Source organism: Panthera leo, chromosome E3 (genome assembly GCF_018350215.1).
Source record: "Panthera leo isolate Ple1 chromosome E3, P.leo_Ple1_pat1.1, whole genome shotgun sequence".
In the NCBI taxonomy this organism is placed as follows: Eukaryota; Metazoa; Chordata; class Mammalia; order Carnivora; family Felidae; genus Panthera; species Panthera leo.
Genome location: NC_056694.1, coordinates 21,855,777 through 21,878,138, shown reverse-complemented (window position 1 = coordinate 21,878,138; position 22,362 = coordinate 21,855,777). Strand labels below are relative to the sequence as shown.

Below are 22,362 nucleotides of genomic sequence, written 5' to 3'. Positions count from 1 at the left end.
CCCTAGTGTTTTATTTTCAATATGTTTAATATGCAACATTTCTGCAAAATGTATTTCTACCAGAAAATGGACCCAAAATGACTGAAGTGTTACTTTATATTCTTGTAACACATATTCCAATCATTGAAGTCATTAGTATTTCTTAGTTGGCTATAAATAGATTAATCTCTCTTTTAAAATACTAATTAGAAGTAGACCACTGGTTTTGAAGTCTGATGATTCTAGCTACTAGCTACTGGTGTGGTTGGTTGCATAATATTTCCCTTGAACTGTCCCCCTCGATTGTATGATGTCAGCACCAGTTTCCATTTCCTATATTATAGCATGCTCTCTGATACCTTCACAGGTTTTGGGGACTGTTGCTCTATGGAAGGGAATTCCCTCCATACCCCCCACCCCCTCAAGAAACATGGTAGGATAGAGAAAATTGTGGTTAGGGTGTTGTCATGTCCAAGTTCAAATCCTGTCTCTGCCACTTAAGCATAAACTTGTGGCATTGAATGTGTCCCTTTATTCTCTGGCCCTGAGTTCTAGAGTTGTGGATTCTTAAGATCCTTTTAGCCACTTTTATAGCATTTGTTTCTTTTTGTTATACTTGTTTAGGATTTTGTTTTGTCTTTTTGTTGCTTAGGGGGAGGATGTTCATGACTACTCCCTTATTTTGGAAGGTATTATACTTGTGTAAACGAATTTGGCATCGTACTGAATTATAAGCTCCCATTATGGTATAGTAGAACATGTACTATCTTAGTAATACTTTGTTTTCTTAACAATGTTAAAACAGTAAAACCTTCTTTTACAGAGAAGCATATGCAATCGGGAAGAAAGAAAAACCACCTTTCTTACCAGAGGAGCCATCTTCTTCTTCAGAAGAAGATGATCCTATTCCAGATGAATTATTGTGTCTCATCTGCAAAGATATTATGACTGATGCCGTTGTCATTCCCTGCTGTGGAAACAGTTATTGCGATGAATGTAAGAAATGTTGAACCTTCAGAAATACACGTCTTAGAATATGTGTATTTATTTGGAAGGGCTCTTTAGCAACATTGTATGTTTTAATCAGTATGAAATGTTGATAATTGATCATTTAGTTCATCATTGCACCTTTAATAGCAAGAACTGTTTTTGTCACTACATTTTTTTCTTTTTTCTTTTAATTTATTTAAAAAAAAAATTTTTTTTTTTAACGTTTATTTATTTTTGAGACAGAAAGAGACACAGCATGAACAGGGGAGGGGCAGAGAGAGAGGGAGACACAGAATCGGAAGCAAGCTCCAGGCTCTGAGCCATCAGCCCAGAGCCCAACGCGGGGCTCGAACTCACGGACCACAAGATCGTGACCTGAGCTGAAGTCGGACGCTTAACCGACTGAGCCACCCAGGCGCCCCTACATTTTTTTCTTTAAACAACAGCCTCTGTCCTTTTAAATATTAGAATTGACCATTTCTTATACCTTCATTAGGGTGACTGTACTAAGGTTTTATAAAATGTAGGACTTTTGTTTCCTACACATTTTATTTTAGTTTTTAAAGTTTATTTATTTTTGAGGGGGGGACGCACAGAGAGAGGATCCAAAGTGGGCTCTGTGCTGACGGCAGAGAGGCCCATGGGGGGCTAGAACTCACGAACTATGAGATCATGACCTGAGCAGAAGTCGTACACTTAACCGACTGAGCCACAGACGTACCCCTGTTTCCTACACATTTTAAATGGTATGCAGAATTTTGAAAGCCTTTTGGGCATTAGATATTCTAGAAATATTTTTAAATGGTACCTAAATCCCTTTCCTGGATGGTGGAAAAATAGTTTATTCTAAAATTCCTAAGTGTAATTGAGAACTGCTCTCTGTAAGCATACTACCCAACATTTGCCTTGTGGTTACTTGTGATTTTTTTCTGATCTTTTATATTGGGTTGGGTTTTTCTGCCACTTATTTCTTACCAAGATGAAAATGGCATCATCCGAAAATTTCACTGCTTAGTCCTGTTTTGGCCTTTTTCATTTCATAGCTTTGGAATATAAATCTTTATTTTGGGGCCTCTCCAGTGAAGACCAAAGTCAAGAAGAGGTCATTTAAGATTTGTTTCCAAGTGTCTTAGATTTAACAAACCACTTGCATTACTGAATTTTTTACTACACTGAAGCATAATCAGTGAATCTGTAATTTAGTGTTATTCCTCTGTACTGTGCTGTAGTTGTTGCTGATTTCCTTGCCTGAACAATGTTTCTGTTTTTTATAATTCCCTTTTCTCTTAAGTTATTTATGTAATCTCTATACCACATGTGGGACTCAAACTCACAACCCTGAGATCAAGAGCCGCATGCTTTTCTGATGGAGCCAGCCAGGCACTCCTCCTCCTGATGCTCTTTTAAAAACCCTGTTAGCCCTGTAAATTTTTTACCTTTCTAGACTATATATTATTTCTATTTTTTTCCCCTATACTATTCCAATTTTTAGCTAAACAAAGAGAATAGTATTTAGGAAAGAGTGCTTTTTCTCTCAATTTAAATTTTTGTTTAAATTCTATTTATGACTTCTGGTTTTTGTTTTTTTTTTTTTTTTTTAATGTTTATTTATTTTTGAGAGAGACAGAGACAGAATGCGAGTGGGTTGGGACAGAGAGAGAGGGAGACACAGAATCTGAAACAGGCTCCAGGCTCTTGAGCTGTCAGCACAGAGCCCGACGCGGGGCTCGAACTCACGAGCCGCGAGATCATGACCTGAGCTGAAGTTGGACGCTTAACCAACTGAGCCACCCAGGCACCCCAATGACTTACGTTTTTAAGGTAGAAGTTACAGCAGAGGAGTGCTATCAGGCGAGAGTCTGTACTTTTAAGTTTTTCAATCTTAGAAATGATAAGTAATGTGTGCTTGGAAAGAGTAATGTAATATTTAAACTATTTCACATAGGTATAAGAACAGCACTCTTGGAATCAGATGATCATACATGTCCAACATGCCATCAGAATGATGTCTCTCCTGATGCTTTAATTGCCAATAAGTTCTTACGACAGGTAACTGACTTTGTATCCCTTTTGGAAAATTTTTAAAAATTTTTGGTGGTTTAAACTGTGCTTGAGGAAATACCACCTTACATTTTCCTGCATCTTTCTGTTTGGTATCTATAGGCTGTTAATAACTTCAAAAATGAAACCGGTTATACAAAAAGACTACGAAAACAGTTACCCCCACCACAGCCCCCAATACCACCTCCGAGACCACTCATTCAGCGGAACCTACAACCTCTGATGAGATCTCCAATATCAAGACAACAGGATCCCCTGATGATTCCAGTGACCTCTTCAACTCACCCAGCTCCTTCTATATCTTCATTAACTTCTAATCAGTCTTCCTTGGCCCCTCCTGTGCCTGGAAATTCATCTTCTACCCCGGCTCCTGTACCTGATATAACTGCCACAGTGTCCATCTCAGTCCACTCTGAGAAACCAGATGGACCTTTCCGGTAAGTCTGTGTATCTCTCTGGTTTTTCATTGTTGTTTATTGCTTTAGTAGTTGTTATAGTAACTGGTAAGTATCATCCTTGTGAACCACTGTGCTCAGTAAGGTGGGTGACTCCATAAAGTAACCCATTGCTAAACGGGTACTTTTAAGAGATGACTCAGTCTTATTGGAGGAACAGGCAAATGAAGGAGTTTCACTTGGCAAATGATTAAGCATCCCAGGATAAAGAACTATACGAGTTGCCAACCACCCCTGTTAAGTGTTGAATTAAAACTCACTTAAATCCTACTGGTTCAGACATGAAAAGGATCTTTGGACATGTAGTCCAGTAGTTCATAAATTCTTTTTTTTTTTTTAATGTTTGTTTATTTTTGAATGACAAGAGTGTAAGCGCACATGACCACAAGTGGGGGAGGGGCAGAGAGGGAGAGAGAATCCTGAGCAAGCTCCGCTATGTCAGCGCAGAGCCCAACTGGGGGCCTGAACTCACCTTGAGATCATGACTAGAGCCAAAACCAAGAGTCGGACATTAACCAACTGAGCCACCCAGGTGCCCCAGTGGCTCATAAATTCTTGAGGAATCAGCCACTTAAAAAAAAAAAAAAAAAAATAGATGCCAGGGGTCTGTGCAGACATACTGAAGCAAAATCTTGAGGACTGGGACCTTTACATTTATATTTAAGACCTCAGTCAGAATTCATTGGCTTTTCAGTGGTGGAGCTGGAAGTAGAATTTACTCTTAATCCTGTATTCTTTTGGTCCCACAATTTGATTTTCTTCCTTTTTTAAAAAAAAAAATTTTTTTTTAACGTTTATTCATTTTTGAGAGACAGCGTGAGCAAGGAAGGGGCAGAGGGAGAGAGACACAGAATCTGAAGGAGGCTCCAGGCTCTGAGCTGTCAGCACAGAGCCCGACATGGGGCTTGAACTCACGAACTGCGAGGTCACGACCTGAGCTGAAGTCGGACACTCAACCGACTGAGCCACCCAGGCGCCCCTCTTCTTTTTTTTTTAAGCTTTATTATTCTTACAACTGATTTCTCTCCCATCTATATAGATGGGACTTCTTAAAGAGATTTCCTTTTTTTTTTTTTTTTTTTTCCTTATCACTTTTGTATCCAAAGAGCTCTCCACTTGACCCAAAAGTTTTCATCAACGCATCTTCATGCAGGTGGTGGGTGAACAGACTTACTAAATTATGTACTGTAATTTGCTTACTCTTACTCCTCCATTTCTGATGACTTTTTCACATATTGCAAATTCTCTTGTCTTCTAGGGATTCTGATAATAAAATATTACCAGCTGCAGCCCTTGCATCAGAACATTCAAAGGGAACCTCTTCAATTGCAATTACTGCTCTTATGGAAGAGAAGGTAAGTTTTATTGGCTTTTAAATGTGAGATTTATCTTACAGTTTTCTGATGGGTTTAATTTTTTCTTTTTTTAACTCTCCCTCTTTTTTTTTTTTAAACTGTTTCTTTTTATGCATGTTTTTTTCCTAAAGGGTTACCAGGTGCCTGTACTTGGAACCCCATCTTTGCTTGGACAGTCACTACTGCATGGACAGTTGATCCCCACAACTGGTGAGTAAAATCATTTTGGGTTGAACATTTTCTCCTTTAAAAAATAATTTTAACTTTATTTAACATGCAATTTCATATTTACCTACTGTTCTTGTTTCCAAGGTCCAGTAAGAATAAATACTGCTCGTCCGGGTGGTGGTCGACCAGGTTGGGAACAGTAAGTATATGTTTAAAATAATCTCCAGATGATTGCTTTCAAACTAGATAATGGGAATTATAATCTAGTGTGTTGCTGAATGTTTCTTATTGTAAACCCCCCTTTTTTTATGACATGTTAAGACTGAGCTGAAGTTGGATGCTTAACCAACTAAGCCACCCAGGCTCCGCTTTTTACTTTCATGTCTTAACAAAGTGATCTTGACAGGATCTCAGTTAATGAATAGATAAGATTAATTGAAATACTATTTTCTTTGAAAGAGTATTTGAAATACTGAATCATTCATTGTGCTAATAGATGGGGGGGGTGGGGAGCACGAGAGCATGGGGGAGGGACAGAGAGGGAGACACAGGCTCCGAAGCAGGCTCCAGCCTCTGAGCTGTCAGCACAGAGCCCCATGTGGGGCTCAAACTCACAAACCGTGAGATCCTGAGCTCAGCCAAAGTCGGATGCTTAACTGACTGAGCCACCCAGGTGCCCCTCGTTTTTCCTATCCTTAAATGGATTTTCAAATTTTGATTTAACACATAGTAAGATTAAAGGCTACCAAACATAGAATTTCTCATTTTGAATAATCTGTGTTAATGAGATTTTATTGCATATCAAAATATATAGGATATTATTTTTTGCCCTGTGAAATACAAGGAATTATGATTTTTATAAGATGTTCTATGGTATTAAAAATTAGTATGTTTACTTATTGTCTATGTATGCAATCATTTGTGTCTTAGTCTATATCAACAGGCTTACGTATTTGCATAAACTGGCTTCTATTCTAAAACTATGATTTTTCTTTTAAAGATAAATCAAATATTTTATTTAAACAAATAGACTAAATGAGAGACTTAGCGGATTCTTTCAGTAGAAGGAGCAAGGGATTTGGAGACAGGTAGGCCTGAGTTGGAATTCCAGACCCTGCACTTGGCAGTGCCATGACACCGAGCATGCGATTTTAGTTCTCAGCCCCATTGCCTCATCTGCAGAATTGGAACAGTGCTAGTTCCACCGGCATGGCGCCTAGCAGATGAAAGGGCTCTTCTCTTCTGTAACAAGTTCACAGTCACTTGTAGGATGCTAAATGAAATACCATGTTGCGGAAAATATTGTACATTGAGGTTTAGTTATTGTCACAGTAAATTAATGAGGAAAATTAACTCAAGTAAGTGTAATGCTTGCTCCTATCTCCTCTACCTGGAACAAGTTTCCGAATGGGGATCAGGGAGAGGAAAAATCTTCTAGAGTAGTTAAAATAGGTATCTTTTAAGGTCTACACGCTAGGAGGTTGTATATTATACTCAAGCCCATTTTATCTTTCTTTCCACACAGTTCCAATAAGCTTGGATATCTGGTTTCTCCGCCACAGCAAATTAGAAGGGGGGAGAGGAGCTGCTACAGGTATGCTTTTTAAAATTTTTGAAAAATTAATCTGATGACACTGCTGAAAAATAGAACACAAAGAAACGAAAGCATGGCAGTGGCAAGGGAGGGAGATGACTTGCTTTATGCTCATCTCACTTCAGTCCTCAGTAGTTGATCTTGAGGCCTAGAGAAGAACAGGTTACATTTAGTGTTTTAAATGATGCTTTTAGGCTGCGTCTTTAATACTCCTTCCCAATGACTACTTTCTTCCAGCACACAGCAGAATATTAGGTTACATTTACTCTTTTGAGGGTAGAAGGAAGTCACTAAGGCCCAGACAGTATTTAAGATGTCAGTTTAATTTAAGGCAAAAGTTAACTAGCTTACCTCTCAAGCGTGAGAAAGAATTGCATTTATTTCTCTTCTAGACTCAATTGTCCCAGTCTTCTCCCACCTTCTCTTTTCCAAAAGAAGAGACAAAGAGATTGTTCGGGGCTCCTGCCCTGGACAGGCAAAAACCATGTTATTCTGCAAAGTAAGCCGTAGGTCTTATTGAGGTCGTTCTCGCCACCAGGGTAAAGGGCCTCCAAATGAACTTTATAATAAGAATATTAAGGGTGTCTTCTAGTGCTCTACTGAGAATTGCTAAGTAACTCTGTTACTAGATCACATGTTAATAGAAGATAATAGTTACCAATTCAGATTCTGAAGAGGCTTAAAATCTAAACCCTGGCTGCTGCTGTTCTTTGTACCAGTTACCTAGAATTTAAAGAACCGTTAGCTTAACAGAAATGAACCCATGTTTTAAAGAAGCCACTGTTTTTTAAGAGCGACAGTTCAGAAACTTGGGCCAGCACTGTAATTTTCACCTAACCCTTTGAGAGAAAATAATTGAGATTTTTAGCTGTTGCTTACAGATGTTAAAAGTGGAACTTACTTTCTTGAGGATGAAAGAGCATAGGGAATGTAATCTGTGGTACTGTGGTGGTATGGTGTGGGGACAGATGGCAGTCACACTGTGAACATGATGTAACATGCAGACCTAACTGAATTGCTGTGTTGCACACCTGCAACTAATAATGTAACCGTGACTATACCTCAGTGTTTAAAAATGTAATAAATAAAAAGTACTTTAAGTACAAAACACCCCACAAAACCATGAAGCCATTTAACAACTAGGTTTCCAAAGACATTTTAACGACATAGAGACATGCTCATGATATAATGTCAGGTGAGAAATAAAATTATGTAAAACTATAAAAATAAAAAATACCTAATACGTATTCTACATTGAAGGATCTTTCTACACTTCCTACCTCAAAAGATTACAGGAGGTGGTTTTCCATTTAAAGTTTTGATCTTGGAAGGCTTTTTGGGGAGGCCTAGGTCAGAGAGGCATTAGCCTTGTTAGTTCCTTTAAATGACAGATTGGGAAGTCACCAAAGATCATTGTGGAGGGGTAATGAATCCGAACTTCACAAAAGAGAACTTCTAAATATAGCAGCACCTCATGGAGAAGGCGCTGTAAACTTGGATCATCTCAATCCCCAGGTGGCCTTAAAAATTTTATTTACATATAAATATCAGTGTTATTTGAATAGTTGATTCTATTCCATTGTTTGTAAGTTTGAAGATAATTATGGATAGAAAAGACAAGCTTACTTGTCTCGGGTGATGTTAGTTTGAAGGAATAATATCTTGGAATTTATTTCTCCAGAAGTATAAACCGCGGACGACACCACAGCGAAAGATCACAGAGAACTCAAGGCCCATCACTACCAGCAACTCCAGTTTTTGTGCCTGTCCCACCCCCTCCTTTGTATCCACCTCCTCCCCATACACTTCCTCTCCCTCCAGGTGTTCCTCCACCACAATTTTCTCCTCAGTTTCCTCCTGGCCAGCCACCACCTGCTGGATATAGTGTCCCTCCTCCAGGGTTTCCGCCAGCTCCGGCCAATTTATCGACACCTTGGGTATCATCAGGAGTGCAGACAGCTCATTCAAATACCATCCCAACAACGCAAGCCCCACCGTTGTCCAGGGAAGAATTCTATAGAGAGCAACGACGGCTGAAGGAAGAGTGAGTGTTTCAGTGTGAAATTATCATACACTTTCATTTTCTGATGTAACATTAAACAGGTTATCTTTGGAAACATTTTCTACTGTTTCCAGTTAGTACAAAAAAAAATCACCTAAAAATTAAACCAAAGCCATACAAGCAACTTCCTCAGGGACTCCTAGTTATTTATAGTTTTAAAGTGGAAAACTAATGGCAATTTCATTCATTTCATTCATGATCTAATTACATTTGTCTTGTTAGTTTTCTTAAATGGTTTTTGTTAACTTTCACTCTTTAACTTTATTTTACTAGGGAAAAGAAAAAGTCCAAGCTAGATGAGTTTACAAATGATTTTGCTAAGGAATTGATGGAATACAAAAAGATTCAAAAGGAGCGTAGGCGCTCATTTTCCAGGTTAGTGTTTTGCAAGCCTTCACAACAGAATTACAAATGGGACTTTGAATATCCAGGGATTAGCTATGGATATAAATAACATTGCACTTACGGAATTTTTCTGATTCGATCCAGGCTTATAGAAATGGAGATGTAGCTTATTTCCCAATATTTGTTTATTGAAATATTGTCTCAATGTAAATTCTATTGTGTAGAACTAGCAGTTATGGGGATTAAATTGCCCTTGTCCCCTGAAGTTACTTATAGTGTGAAATAATTGGGAAAATGTTTGTGAAAGGAAAGAAATAGAGGACTAGCCAAAGAACATTTCTGAGGACGCTTTTATCTAAGGCTACAGCTTCTTGCTGGAACATTAACCTGTGTAATTATGAAGCAGTGGTAGAATACAAATTGTTTTATCGACAGAAAAACTGAATTATAAAAATTCCCTGGAAGTTTGTTTAAAAGACTTACTTTTTAAGCTTACATTTGTGGTTCCTTTCAAAGTGCTAGACTGTTGGCCAACAACGTAGGACAAAGAAATTACTCCTATTTAAATAACCAGATAGGAAATAAAATTTAAATTTAATTGGAATTTTGTTTAATGTTAAGTTAATTAGCTCATATAACTCACGGTACATGAATGCGCTTCACTCTAATTGTCAAGATTTCACTTTTGTTTTGTAACAAGTGATTGCTCTGATCTTTGTGTACTTTATTCCATTCCAGTAGAGGTCACTGTGCCTCTCTAATCATCTAAGATGAAATTTGGTATAAAGAAAGATGGAACCGTGAGGAGAGCATGCTAGAATCTGAGTCTGTATTTTATTTTGCAAATATTTCTCAACTATCAACTATTGTTTTGTTTTTTGTTTTTAGGTCTAAATCTCCTTATAGTGGTTCATCATATTCAAGAAGTTCGTATACTTATTCTAAGTCAAGATCTGGTTCAACACGTTCACGTTCTTACTCTCGATCATTTAGCCGCTCACACTCTCGTTCCTATTCCCGATCACCTCCATACCCCCGAAGAGGCAGAGGCAAGAGCCGAAATTACCGTTCACGGTCTAGATCTCATGGATATCATCGATCTAGGTCAAGGTCACCCCCCTATAGACGATACCATTCACGGTCAAGATCTCCTCAAGCATTTAGGGGACAGTCACCCAATAAACGTAATGTGCCTCAAGGGGAAACAGAACGTGAATATTTTAATAGATACAGAGAAGTTCCGCCACCTTACGACATGAAAGCTTATTACGGGAGGAGTGTTGACTTTAGAGACCCATTTGAAAAAGAGCGTTACCGAGAATGGGAAAGAAAATATAGAGAGTGGTATGAAAAGTATTATAAAGGTTATGCTGCCGGAGCACAGCCTAGACCATCAGCAAATAGAGAGAACTTTTCTCCTGAGAGATTTTTGCCTCTTAATATCAGAAATTCTCCTTTCACGAGAGGCCGCAGAGAAGATTATGCTGGTGGACAAAGTCATAGAAGTCGAAACTTAGGTGGCAACTATCCAGAAAAGCTTTCAACAAGAGATAGTCACAATCAGAAGGACAACACAAAGTCAAAAGAGAAGGAGAGCGAAAATAATCCCGGAGATGGCAAAGGAAACAAACATAAGAAACATAGGAAAAGAAGAAAGGGGGAAGAGAGTGAAGGCTTTCTAAACCCCGAGTTATTAGAAACTTCTAGGAAATCAAGAGAACCTACAAGCAGTGAAGAAAATAAAACAGACTCATTGTTTGTTCTCCCAAGTAGAGATGATGCTACACCTGTTAGAGATGAACCAATGGATGCAGAATCCATCACTTTCAAGTCGGTGTCTGAAAAAGACAAGAGGGAGAAAGATAAACCAAAAGCAAAAGGTGACAAGACCAAACGGAAAAATGATGGGTCTACTGTGTCCAAAAAAGAAAATGTTGCAAAACCTGCTAAGGGACCCCAAGAAAAACTAGACGGAGAGCGTGAAAAATCTCCTCGATCTGAACCTCCACTTAAAAAAGCCAAAGAGGAGACTCCAAAGACTGATAATGCTAAATCATCATCTTCCTCCCAAAAAGATGAAAAGACCATTGGTACCCCCAGAAAAGCTCACTCTAAATCAGCAAAAGAACACCAAGAGACAAAACCAGTCAAAGAGGAAAAAGTGAAGAAGGATTACCCCAAAGACGTGAAATCAGAAAAGCTAACTAATAAGGAAGAAAAGGCCAAGAAGCCTAGTGAGAAAAGTAAGCCACCTGATAGCAAGGGAGAAAAAAGAAAAAGAAAAACCGAAGAGAAGAGTGTAGAGAAAGATTTTGAGTCCTCTTCAACGAAAGTCTCTAAACTGGAAATGACTGAAATAGTGAAACCATCACCAAAGCGCAAAATGGAACCTGATATTGAAAAAATGGATAGGACCCCTGAGAAAGACAAAATTTCATCATCAACTGCCCCAGCCAAAAAAATCAAGCTCAACAGAGAAACTGGTAAAAAAATTGGGAGTACAGAAAATGTATCTAATACGAAAGAACCCTCTGAAAAATTGGAGTCAGCATCTAGCAAAGTTAAACAAGAAAAAGTCAAAGGAAAGGTCAGACGAAAAGTAGCTGGAGCTGAGGGATCCAGCTCAACTCTTGTGGATTATACAAGGTATCTGATTATGGGTGGTTGGGCATGGATGTTCGTTTTCGGAAAGAGTTTCCTTTAATTTTATCCACGTTTATGCTTTTAAAATGTAACCTATAAATTAAGAAGGGGTTAGGTTTGGGACACCTAGGTGGCTCAGTCATTTGAGCGTCCAGCTCTTGGTTTCAGCTCAGGTCGTGATCCCAGGGTGGTGGGATTGAGTCCCATGTTGGGAAAGAGAAGGCCTGGAGCCTGCTTAAGATTCCCTCTCCCTCTCCCTCTCCCTCTCCCTCTCCCTCTCCCTCTCCCTCCCCCTCCCCCTCTCCCTCCCCCTCCCCCTCCCCCTCCCCCTCCCCCTCCCTAAAAAAGAAAAAAAAGAAGTGTTTAGGCTGGTTTACTCCTGTCTTTAAAGAAAGGCGTTGAAGTAAGTAGATTTTGTGAGCCAGCATTTATTTTTATGTAATCCTGTCTTTAAATCATTTAATCTCTATTAGAGTAGGGTAATTGGGTTTTGAGAATTAAAAGGACACTTATGTTTAAGTTATTAGCCTTTATGTATTTATCAGCGTTTAGGGGAACCTGAGTGGCTCAGTCAGCTAAGTGTCTGACTCGAGGTCTGCTCAGGTCATGATCTCTTGGTTCATGAGGTCAAGCCCTGTGTCGGGTTCTGCAATGATAGCTCAGAGCCTGCTTGGGATTCTCTTGCTCTGCCCCTCCCCTGCACATGCCATGCACACAGGCTCTCTCAAAATAAATATTTTTAAAACTCTTATTTATCAGTGTTTAGTAATAGCAAATTTTTCATTAACAACATTTTAATTCTTTTTAGCACGAGCTCAACTGGAGGCAGTCCTGTGCGGAAATCTGAAGAAAAAACAGATACAAAACGGACTGTCATTAAAACTATGGAAGAGTATAATAATGACAATACAGCTCCTGCTGAAGACGTGATTATTATGATTCAGGTTCCTCAGTCCAAATGGGATAAAGATGACTTTGAATCTGAGGAAGAAGATGTTAAGGCCACACAGCCTATGTCAAGTGTAGGAAAACCCGCCAGTGTTATAAAAAATGTTAGCACTAAACCGTTAAATACAGTCAAGTATACTGAAAAAGAAAGTGAGTCGTCAGAGAAAATTCAGAAACTCACCAAGGAAGTTAGCCATGAAATTATACAGCATGAGATCAAGAGTTCAAAAAACTCTGCATCCAGTGAAAAGGGGAAAGCCAAAGATCGAGATCATTCGGTGTTGGAGAAGGAAAACCCCGAAAAGAGGAAAAACAGCACTCAGCCAGAGAAAGAGAGTAACTTGGACCGTCTGAGTGAACCAGGAAATTTTAAAAGTCTGTCTCAATCTTCCAAAGAGACAAGAACTTCAGAAAAACATGATTCCGTTCGAGGTTCCTCGACTAAAGACTTCACTCCCAACAGAGACAAAAAAACAGACTATGACAACAGAGAGTACTCAAGTTCCAAACGTAGAGACGAAAGGAATGAATTAACAAGAAGGAAAGACTCCCCTTCTCGAAGTAAAGATTCTGCATCTGGACAGAAAACTAAGCCAAGGGAGGAGAGAGATTTGCCTAAAAAAGGAACAGGAGATTCCAAAAAGAGCAATTCTAGTCCCTCCAGAGACAAAAAACCTCATGATCACAAAGCCACTTATGATACGAAACGCTCGACTGAAGAGACAAAATCTGTAGATAAAAATCCTTGTAAGGATCGTGAGAAGCACACGTTAGAAGCAAGGAACAATAAAGAATCGGGTGGCAACAAATTACTGTATGTGCTTAACCCACCAGACCCACAGATTGAAAAGGAGCAAGTTACTGGGCAGACTGACAAGAGCGCTGTCAAGCCTAAGCCACAGTTAAGCCACTCCTCCCGACTTTCCTCCGACTTAACTAGGGAAACTGATGAAGCTGCTTTTGAACCAGACTATAATGAAAGTGACAGTGAAAGCAACATATCTGTAAAAGAGGAGGAAACTTCGGGAAAGATTGCTAAGGAACTGAAAGATAAAGTCGTGGAGAAAGCAAAAGACAGCCTGGACACGGCAGCAGCCAGCCAGGTAGGCACCGCCAGGAGCCAGAGTCCAAGCAGCCCTAGTGTTAGTCCAAGCAGAAGTCATAGCCCTTCTGGCAGCCGGACCCGGAGCCACAGCAGTAGTGCCAGCTCCGCAGAGAGTCAGGACAGCAAGAAGAAGAAGAAGAAGAAGGAAAAGAAGAAGCACAAGAAACACAAAAAACACAAGAAGCATAAGAAGCATGCAGGCACTGAAGGAGAGTTAGAAAAAAGCCAAAAACACAAACACAAGAAAAAGAAGTCCAAGAAGAGCAAAGATAAAGAAAAGGAGAAGGAGAAAGATGACCAAAAAGCGAAATCTGTCCCTGTATAAAGGGACAGATTTTAAAAATTGACTTAATTACTAAGTCATCTGTATTAAATTTTGTTATAATGTAAAGAGATTCAAGCCTTGTAAATAATGATATGGAAGACCCTGTGCTGCACTTAAAATATTGCTGCTTGATTATTTGATTTTTACATCAGAGCTTTATAACACGAACTTTTGTACAGAATTGTGAGTTGTGACCATGTAACATGAGAGGTTTTGCTAGGGCCTATTATTTTTAACCACCATTAATTAGTTGGGGTGGAGTTTACTGTACTGTGAAATTTTCACATTTGAATTTTTTTAATTGCCTGGCAAAAGCTGATATCAGTTCTAAAATATCAGCAGAATGATTTGCTGAATTCATTACAACCCCGTTATGTCACTTTTTGATTACAATAAAAGTTTTCAGTAAACTTTTCAAATGTCGAATATTTGCATTACTTGAAGAAAGTGTGTCCTGTCTCTGCCCCCCTCCCATTTCCTCATTTAAAATATCCTTGAGCCTGTAGTATAAGCCGAACTGAGTGTACAAAATTAGGAAGCAAACATGGTGGATAGACTTCATCAGTGGGCTGGTGGTGGATGGCCAGAAATAAGAAATCAGGATTAATTGGAGTTCTGGGTGGGAAAAAAATCTAAAAGGGCCTTAAACATATAAAGTAATTACAAGTTTGGACTTGCATTTTAGCCATGAGGAATTGTGATTTGTTTACATGGTCATGTATTTTTCTGGAAACCCTGATAAAGGAGTATGAAACTCATTGATGAGTTGTCAGCTAGAGAGCACACACCGGTGAGCCTCTAAGGCCTACTTGGTTTGCCTGGTTGACAAAAGCAAGCTGCAGTAGGTCCGGGAACACTAGGTTAGACTCTGATGGGCTCTTCCTTTGTGTCTGCCGATCAGGAAGTATTGTAGGCAATGAAAAGCTATCGAAAGGTTTTAGGGGGGTTGGGGTAAGAATAGAAACACGGCAGCACGAACAGGGATCAAGACAGCTGCTAGGAGGAGGAGAAGAAAGATCAGCTCCGGTCTGAGGGTGGCCCTGGAGTACCACTGGACTGTGATCATGTAACAGGAAAGGATTTACATTAGCAGCAACTTGCTTCTGTTAACCTCGTGTCTCTGTGCCTTGTCAGGATTTCCAGACTCTGCCATGTGGATAGTAATGCAGACATACATACTTCATTGAATGTGTTTTTTAATGCAGCATTTAATATTCAAAGAAAAATTAATGTGGGTGACACATGTTAAACAGCGTCATTCAGAACTGAGTTAAGTTTATTGAATGTTTCTCAAAAGTAAGTTTGTTAAAATAAGTTAAACCCAACTTTCCTTTAAAGGGCTCCATCACTGGGGATAAGGATGTCTGTTCTGCCCACTCGCAGCCCCACCCCACCCCCACAACACATACTGCTGTTTCTACTTTCAGATACTCCAACTAGGCTACCCTCTTAACTCTTACTGTAAATCGGGACCCCAGATCTAGATCATATCTCCCCCATTCATTGAGGATTTTAGCACCCAGAATTCTTCAGCATAAATTTCATCATGTGAAGTCAGTTTCTTTACCAAGCCTCTGGTCTTTGATTTTAATCTCAGCTGACTTTTATTTAACTGCAGTGCACTCGTATGACAGTTTTCCAGAATTCCTCATCTGTGATGATTCTGCTCATAAGTTGAAACCAGTATTTCATAGGTAGCCTGGTCTTCCAGCTCCATCCTCAACTTGGGCCCGAGGTTTTAACTCTTCTCTTACTCTTTCTACTGTCTGTGGTTGCCTAAGCCCTGCCATTTCCACATGACATTCCCCAAACCTGTCCCCTCTTCCCCATCTTCCTTTTCCAAAACAGTGGAACTCCCAAACCTAAACAAGGGTGCTGAATGGGGTGTTTAGCGAAATTAAAGTCTTGAGAGAAACGTTAAGGAATGACTGCCAGGCACTGTAAGGTGCTTGTGTCTATTTGATCCTTAAAAATTCTAGTGGCTCTAGTGGTATGTCTGATACCCCTTTGAGGAGGAAATTCCACTGCCTATGAAGCTGCAGGCCAACCTTGGGTGCTCAAACCTCAGTGCCTAACTAGTCCAATTACCCCTGCCATGGGGCAGAGTTGGGCAACATGGAAGGCCCAGCTAGAAAGTTGGGCAACATGGAAGGCCCAACCAGAAACCCCTAGTTTTGCTGGTCCCCAGAAAGTCCACGTTCTGTCTCCTTACCTAATGCACTCAGCTGTTTTAATCTGGCTGGAATTTTCTTCCGCCTCTGCCCCCGTCTCACAATTTCCTACTGATTGTTCAAGAGTTAGCTTGCCCTTTTTGAACTACTCCCTCGCAGTACCTGCCCGCCCACCCCGGTGCACACCCGGGATACAGTGGCATCGCTGAATATGCTGTGGTGACACTCCAGTTGTTTTCTATGGGCTTTGATCGTCTTTCTCACGGGACTGAGAGCCTCGAAAGGAATGTGTGGTTTATATTCCAGAAGCCAAACCACGCCTTGCACATAATGTTTGATAAGACAGAGTAACTTTTTTTTTAGATTGAAGTTAAATTTTGCAATCTTCCTGGAAACCAGCGATGTGTCAACATTTGTAAGGGAGGAAAATAATTTTTGAGCTACTACAGATTTGGAAGATAGTAGCCTTCCAATAACCAGCTGCCTCACTGTGCCAAGGATATTGCAAAGCCTTACAATCAGAGGCCTAAGAATAACTCCTTTGCTAGTCTCAGCATGCCAAATGAAGAGTGCTAAGTCCCCTCCAAAATGTTTAAGCCTAGGATTTCAGAGAAAGCCAGTTAATGGTTTATTCATTCCGATTTGTGCAAGTGTCCCCATCTGTCTTGTCCACTTTTTCCTGTCTTTAACTCCTTCAATGAATGCTGTTCTTATTGTACCAAACTACACAGAACAAAACCTCTGATTTGGAGCATGCTCGCTCTTCTTTAAGTCCTTTTATATTACTGCTATTTACGTAAGCCAGCTTCAGCTGGTCTCTTACTTTAACAAAGCCTTGCTAATACATAGGTATGTATAGATAGTGTGCCCTACTTTTTCTATTTATGTATCCTAAATACATCCTTTGGCATTAACATTTTTCATCAACATTTTTAAGAATTGTAATCATGAAAGAAATAAAGTAAGCCACTTAAATCCTTGATAAAGGGTAGTGTGGCACTGGTATATGTGGATAACAGTACCCACTAATAAAAATGGGGTTACCAGGAGTGTTCAGAGATTTCATGAGAATTCTTTTCAGCAATGTAGTCTCAACACTTCGTCAAGGCTTCTCTTTGTTATAGGCTTTTGAGATTATTTTTAAGATCATGTTAAAAGGACTTGGAAAGAATAGCTATTGCTAATTTGAAGGGGGGGAAAAAAGCCATTGCTAATTTATGCATTTCTAAAAAACTAATGGTGGGTGAACAGTGATCCCGTATTAGAACCAACACCAGAATGAATCTTGCCTTCCCACACAGAAATGTAGCTACGTAGTCATTTGCTATGAAGTTGGCTTGGCCAGTGTGGATCTTTTTCAATTTAGTTTTTCATTTTTAAAGTCTTCAATACTAAGAGATACTAGTAAAAGAGTGGACATTCACTGAAAATTCAAAATAGTTTCTTTTTGTAGAAACATTGACACTAAATTTTTTGATATTTATAAGTACGTTTTAACCTAGGCTTAATAACACACAAGGAAATATGGTAGACCGGTTCCTTTTCATGTCCTAAAACTTAAAACTAATAAATTGGATGAAGGATGCCTGGCTGGCTCAATTGGTGGAGCATGCAACTTGATCTCTGGGTTGTGAGTTCGAGCTCCACGTTGGGTGGAGACTTAAAAACAAATTGGATGAAAAGTGAACATAGGAGAAAATTGTATCAGTGCTAGAACCCAGGGAAAGGATGGGAGGAGCAGACAGTCAGAAATGGGGGAACTTGGCCACAATGCCACATTTTAAAAGTTGTGTTTTTGTTTGTTTTTTGTTTTTGTTTTCAAACTAAAGACAGATGCCCAGAATTCTCTTCCTTGACAAAGCAGATGGCCTTTTGGGAAGTGCAAATAGAAGATCTTGAGCATTATGAATGCTTCATAATCGGGAGGGACAATGGTAGGCTATGGAGCATATGAGGACTACTCCCTCTGTGGTCATTTTAATATGGGAATTGCACAAAGGAACCCTGAAACCTAGGCTGCAACGTTGATGGGGATAGGAGAAGATTCCACCCGAAACCAGATTGGCTGTATGTGGACTCATTGCCAGGAAGGGGGTTAGACCACAGAGGCCTCATTCCCCCGGCTGTTACAAGTTGGGGTTAAAAACCAAAGGTACACAATTTTCAACTCATGATAATATTGGTACTAGAATAGGTAGATCAGAGGAATTGAGTAAAACTCCAGAAATTGACCCACATAAGTAAGTAATAACAGTTGCAGCATAAATAAATGTGAAAAAGATCAATTTTTCAGTAAGGAGCTTTGAGAGAGCTGGATTACCATTTTGAGAAAAATTTCACATCTTAAAATTCTAGATGGATTAAATAAATATCCAAAATTTTATTTTACTACCCAACCTGAGTATTGGTCAGTTTTCCTTTTTCGAGGATCTTTGATAGTTTAGGTCTTTATTTTTCAAACTGACCGGTCGCCTGGAAACCCAAGATCTTCCCCAATATTTCTGATAATACTTGTGAGATGTGGTTTATCGTAGTTGGCTCCTTTCTGACTCCCTGGTGTCCATTCCCGGTGCTGATTCTTCTCTTCGGATCTCACTACAGTAGAGTCTCAAGTCTTCATAAGTTTTATGACATTTCCCTCAGAATACATCACACCCTCTCATCTCCCTGTGTCCAGTGTCATTACTTCTTTTCTCTCCTACACCATCAGCTCTTCCTCTTTCAAGGTATTTTTCTGAGGCAAGAAACCATCGCCCTGTGATGAATTATGCCATTAGAGAGCAGAGGACGCTGCTGGCATTTCTTTAGAATAGCAATGCCTTTCTTCCCTGTACAATTTTTAAAAATTACAAACTCAACTATTGTACAGAAATACAAATGGCCAATTGACATTTGAAAAGGTTAAATGTCACTGGCAATAAAAACACCAGTGAGATGAAGTTCCTCTGCCTTCAGGTATTTAGAGTTGCCTGCAAGTCCCAAACCAACCCAATTCTCCCTCACCTCATCCCCTTGGCATTTCCACCAGCATTTGTCCCGTGGTTAATATTTCACTAAGTTTGCTTAGATCGTAATACACATCCTCAGTTTGCAGGCTTTTAAATTCTGTGTTTATTTCTGACAAAGTCCTTGCATAGGACTTCAAGTCTTCGAGTTCTTCAAGACCTAAAACACCGGAGTCTCCTGCTCCCACCCACTGCACCCTGACTCCAGACTCCAGCTCTTCAGATGCAATCAGTTCCAACTCTTCTTTCTTTGAAAACAAAACACAAACACTTGAACATAAAAAGTCTTGATTTTTCAGTTTCAAGTATTAGCTACTACTGACTCTAGCCCCTCCCCATCCCCCCACAAGTCTCTTCTCCCATCCTCTAAATAAAAGTTCTCATCTGGACTGAATTGAAATGCTATGGACATTCTTAGGCCTTTACATCTGTACTTCAAAATCAAATCATTTGGTATATTAGGATTCTTTTTCCTGTAAAATTTTGGTTTCCCCAGAATTAATAACTGGCTTATTTTAAAAAGTGTTTCATTTCCTAAAGATTACTCAAAAAATGTAAACCTCTTCCTCAGTATATTCAAATAAATCAAGTGGTCTTTTAGTTTATCTTTTTTCGTGTGATACGTCTCCTATGAAAATTGGTTGTCCTCTAGGCCAGCCACACAGCTATGACCCTGCAAGCTTCTTTACTACCATCCTGGGAATTTTCCTCACCCTCTCCCTGCAATGGATCTTTGTGTCTTCCATTCTGTGTCTTTCTCTTTCCAGGTTTTCTTCCTTATTTGCGGTGAAGGGCACATTCTCTGGTAGATTCTTGAGAAAGGCTGCGTGAAAAGGTAAGTTTTTTGACAGCCTGTAACATCACGAATGTTCTGACTCCACCCCCACACCTGATTTATGGTTTGAGTCAAGAATTGTAGGTTGCAAGTTATTTTCACTCATACTTGCAAGCATTTCTCATAATCTAGCTTCCAGCATTGCCGAGAAGGAGTTCAAAGCCATTGTGATTCCCGATCCATTTTTGTGATATCCTTTGAAGCAAAGGGCTGGAACTCACAAACCTTGAGATCGTGACCTGAGCTGAAACCAGGAGTCAGGCGCTCAACCAACTGAGCCACCCAAGCAACCCCACTTTGGCGGTATTTCTAATAAATCTTTGTCTAACCCAAATTCAAAAAGCTCCTCCCAGGTTTTCTTCTAAAAACTTTATAACTTTGGGTTTGCACTTAGATTGGTGATCCAGTTTTTAATACCAGCTTTATTGAGATCTATTTCACATACCATAAAGTTTACCCCTTTGTCGTATAATCATATACAGTTCAGTGGTTTTGAGAGTATTCACGGAGTTGTGCGACTATTACCACCATCTAATTAGAACACTCTCATAACCCTAAAAAGGAAGCCCTTACCCATCGGTCATTCCCCATTCCCTCCTCACCTCAACTCCTGGCAACTACTGATCTACCTTCTGCCTCCATGGATTTGCCTTTATGGACATTTCGTATAAATTGAATCATACAGTATGTGGTCTTTCGTCTCTGGCTTCTTTCGCTGAGCATAACGTTTTCAGGGTTCATCCGTGTTGTAGTATGTGTCAGTATCCCATTCTTTTCTGTGACGGAACAATAATCCACTGTGGCTCTACCATCACTTGATGTGCATTTGACTTGTTTCTCCTTTTCGGCTATTATGAACAATGTGGCTAGGAACATTCATGTACAAGTTTTCCTGTGGTTGTGTATTTTCAGTTTTCAATCCTATAAATGGAATTGATGGATCATATGCCAAATGGTTCCCAAAACAGCTCTATCTTTTTATTTTTTAATGTTTATTTATTTTTGAGAGGGTGGAGGGAGGGACAGAGAGACAGGGAGACACAGAATCCGCAGCAGGCTCCAGGCTCCAAGCTGTCAGCACAGAGCCTGATGCAGGGCTCAAACCTACCAACCATGAGATCATGACCTGAGCTGAAGTTGGATACTTAACCAACTGATCCACCCAGGTGCCCCACCTACCTTTTTTTTTTTTTTTTTTTTTTTAATTAGAGGCTTCATGCCCAGTGTAGGGCTTGAACTCACAAACCCCAAGGTCAAGAGTCGCATGCTCTACTGACTGAGCCAGCCAGGCATTCCAGCTCTACCATTTTATATTCTCACCAATAGTGTACAAAGAGTTTCAATTTCTCCATTCTCCCCAACACTTGTTCATCTTGTTGTTTATAGCTATGCTGGTGGGTGTAAAGTGATATTTCATTGTGGTTTGGATTTGTGTTTCTCAGATGACTGATGATGGTAAGCAACTATTCATGTGCTTAATGGCCATTTGCCTATCTTTTTTTTTTTTTTTTTTTGGCAGAAATGTCGATTCAAATTCAAATCCTCTGCCCATTTTTCATTTGGGCTATTTGTCTTTTTATTCTTGACTTGCCGGGGTTTTTATATAGTCTCGATACAAGTCACTTATCAGATATATGATTTGCAAATATCTTCTCCCATTCTATGGACTTTTTACTTCCTGTATGATCTCCTTGGAAGCAAAGTTTTAAAATGTTGATGATATCTAATTTACCTTATTATTTTCTTTTGTCACTTGTGCTCTGGTGTCACATCTAAGAAAACATTGCCTAGTCCAAGGTCATGAAGATCTACTTCTGCATTCCGAGAATTTTATTATTTTAGCCCTTATTTTGGGTCTTTAATACATTTTGAGTACATGTTTACATATGATAGGAGGTAGTTGTCCATTTTTATTCTTTTGTGTATGGATGTTCCCTTGTCCTGGCACCATTTGTTGAAAAACTTGTTTCCCCACTGAATCTTGGTACCTTCTCCAAAATCAACTGGCCATAATGGTAAGGCTTTATATCTGGATTCTTAATTCTGTTCTGTTGACATACATGCCTATCCTGTACCAGTGCCACAGTGTATCTTTATACGTAAATTTTAAAATTGAGAAGTATGAATCTTCCAACTTCTTTTAAAATCTACATGTATAGAATATTCTGGGTGCCTTGCATTCCCGTATGAATTTTAGGGTTAGATTGTCCATTTCTGGGGGAAAAAAGACATCTGGGATTTTGATAGGGATTACAGTGATCTCTTTTGGTGGTATTGCCATCTTAATATGAATATTAAGTCTTCTAGTCCATAAACACAAG

At 39.5% G+C, this 22,362-nt stretch overlaps 1 protein-coding gene across 3 annotated transcripts in view; it reads left to right on the top strand.

Annotated features, from left to right (window-relative positions):
- The window catches only part of RBBP6 (RB binding protein 6, ubiquitin ligase), a 32,450-nt gene extending 17,997 nt beyond the window's left edge, over positions 1-14,453 (top strand). For 2 of the 3 annotated variants that reach the window (XM_042921214.1, XM_042921215.1), the window contains 11 exons: positions 803-975; positions 2,915-3,018; positions 3,133-3,467; positions 4,744-4,840; positions 4,972-5,050; positions 5,153-5,207; positions 6,534-6,602; positions 8,284-8,646; positions 8,938-9,039; positions 9,898-11,655; positions 12,461-14,453. In XM_042921214.1, coding sequence (XP_042777148.1) covers positions 803-975; positions 2,915-3,018; positions 3,133-3,467; positions 4,744-4,840; positions 4,972-5,050; positions 5,153-5,207; positions 6,534-6,602; positions 8,284-8,646; positions 8,938-9,039; positions 9,898-11,655; positions 12,461-14,030 — 4,705 coding nt within the window. In that variant the 3' untranslated portion in view covers positions 14,031-14,453. The remainder of the gene's footprint in view (positions 1-802; positions 976-2,914; positions 3,019-3,132; positions 3,468-4,743; positions 4,841-4,971; positions 5,051-5,152; positions 5,208-6,533; positions 6,603-8,283; positions 8,647-8,937; positions 9,040-9,897; positions 11,656-12,460) is intronic. The other variant, XM_042921217.1, reaches the window with a different exon arrangement.
- Positions 14,454-22,362: the final 7,909 nt, after the last annotated feature.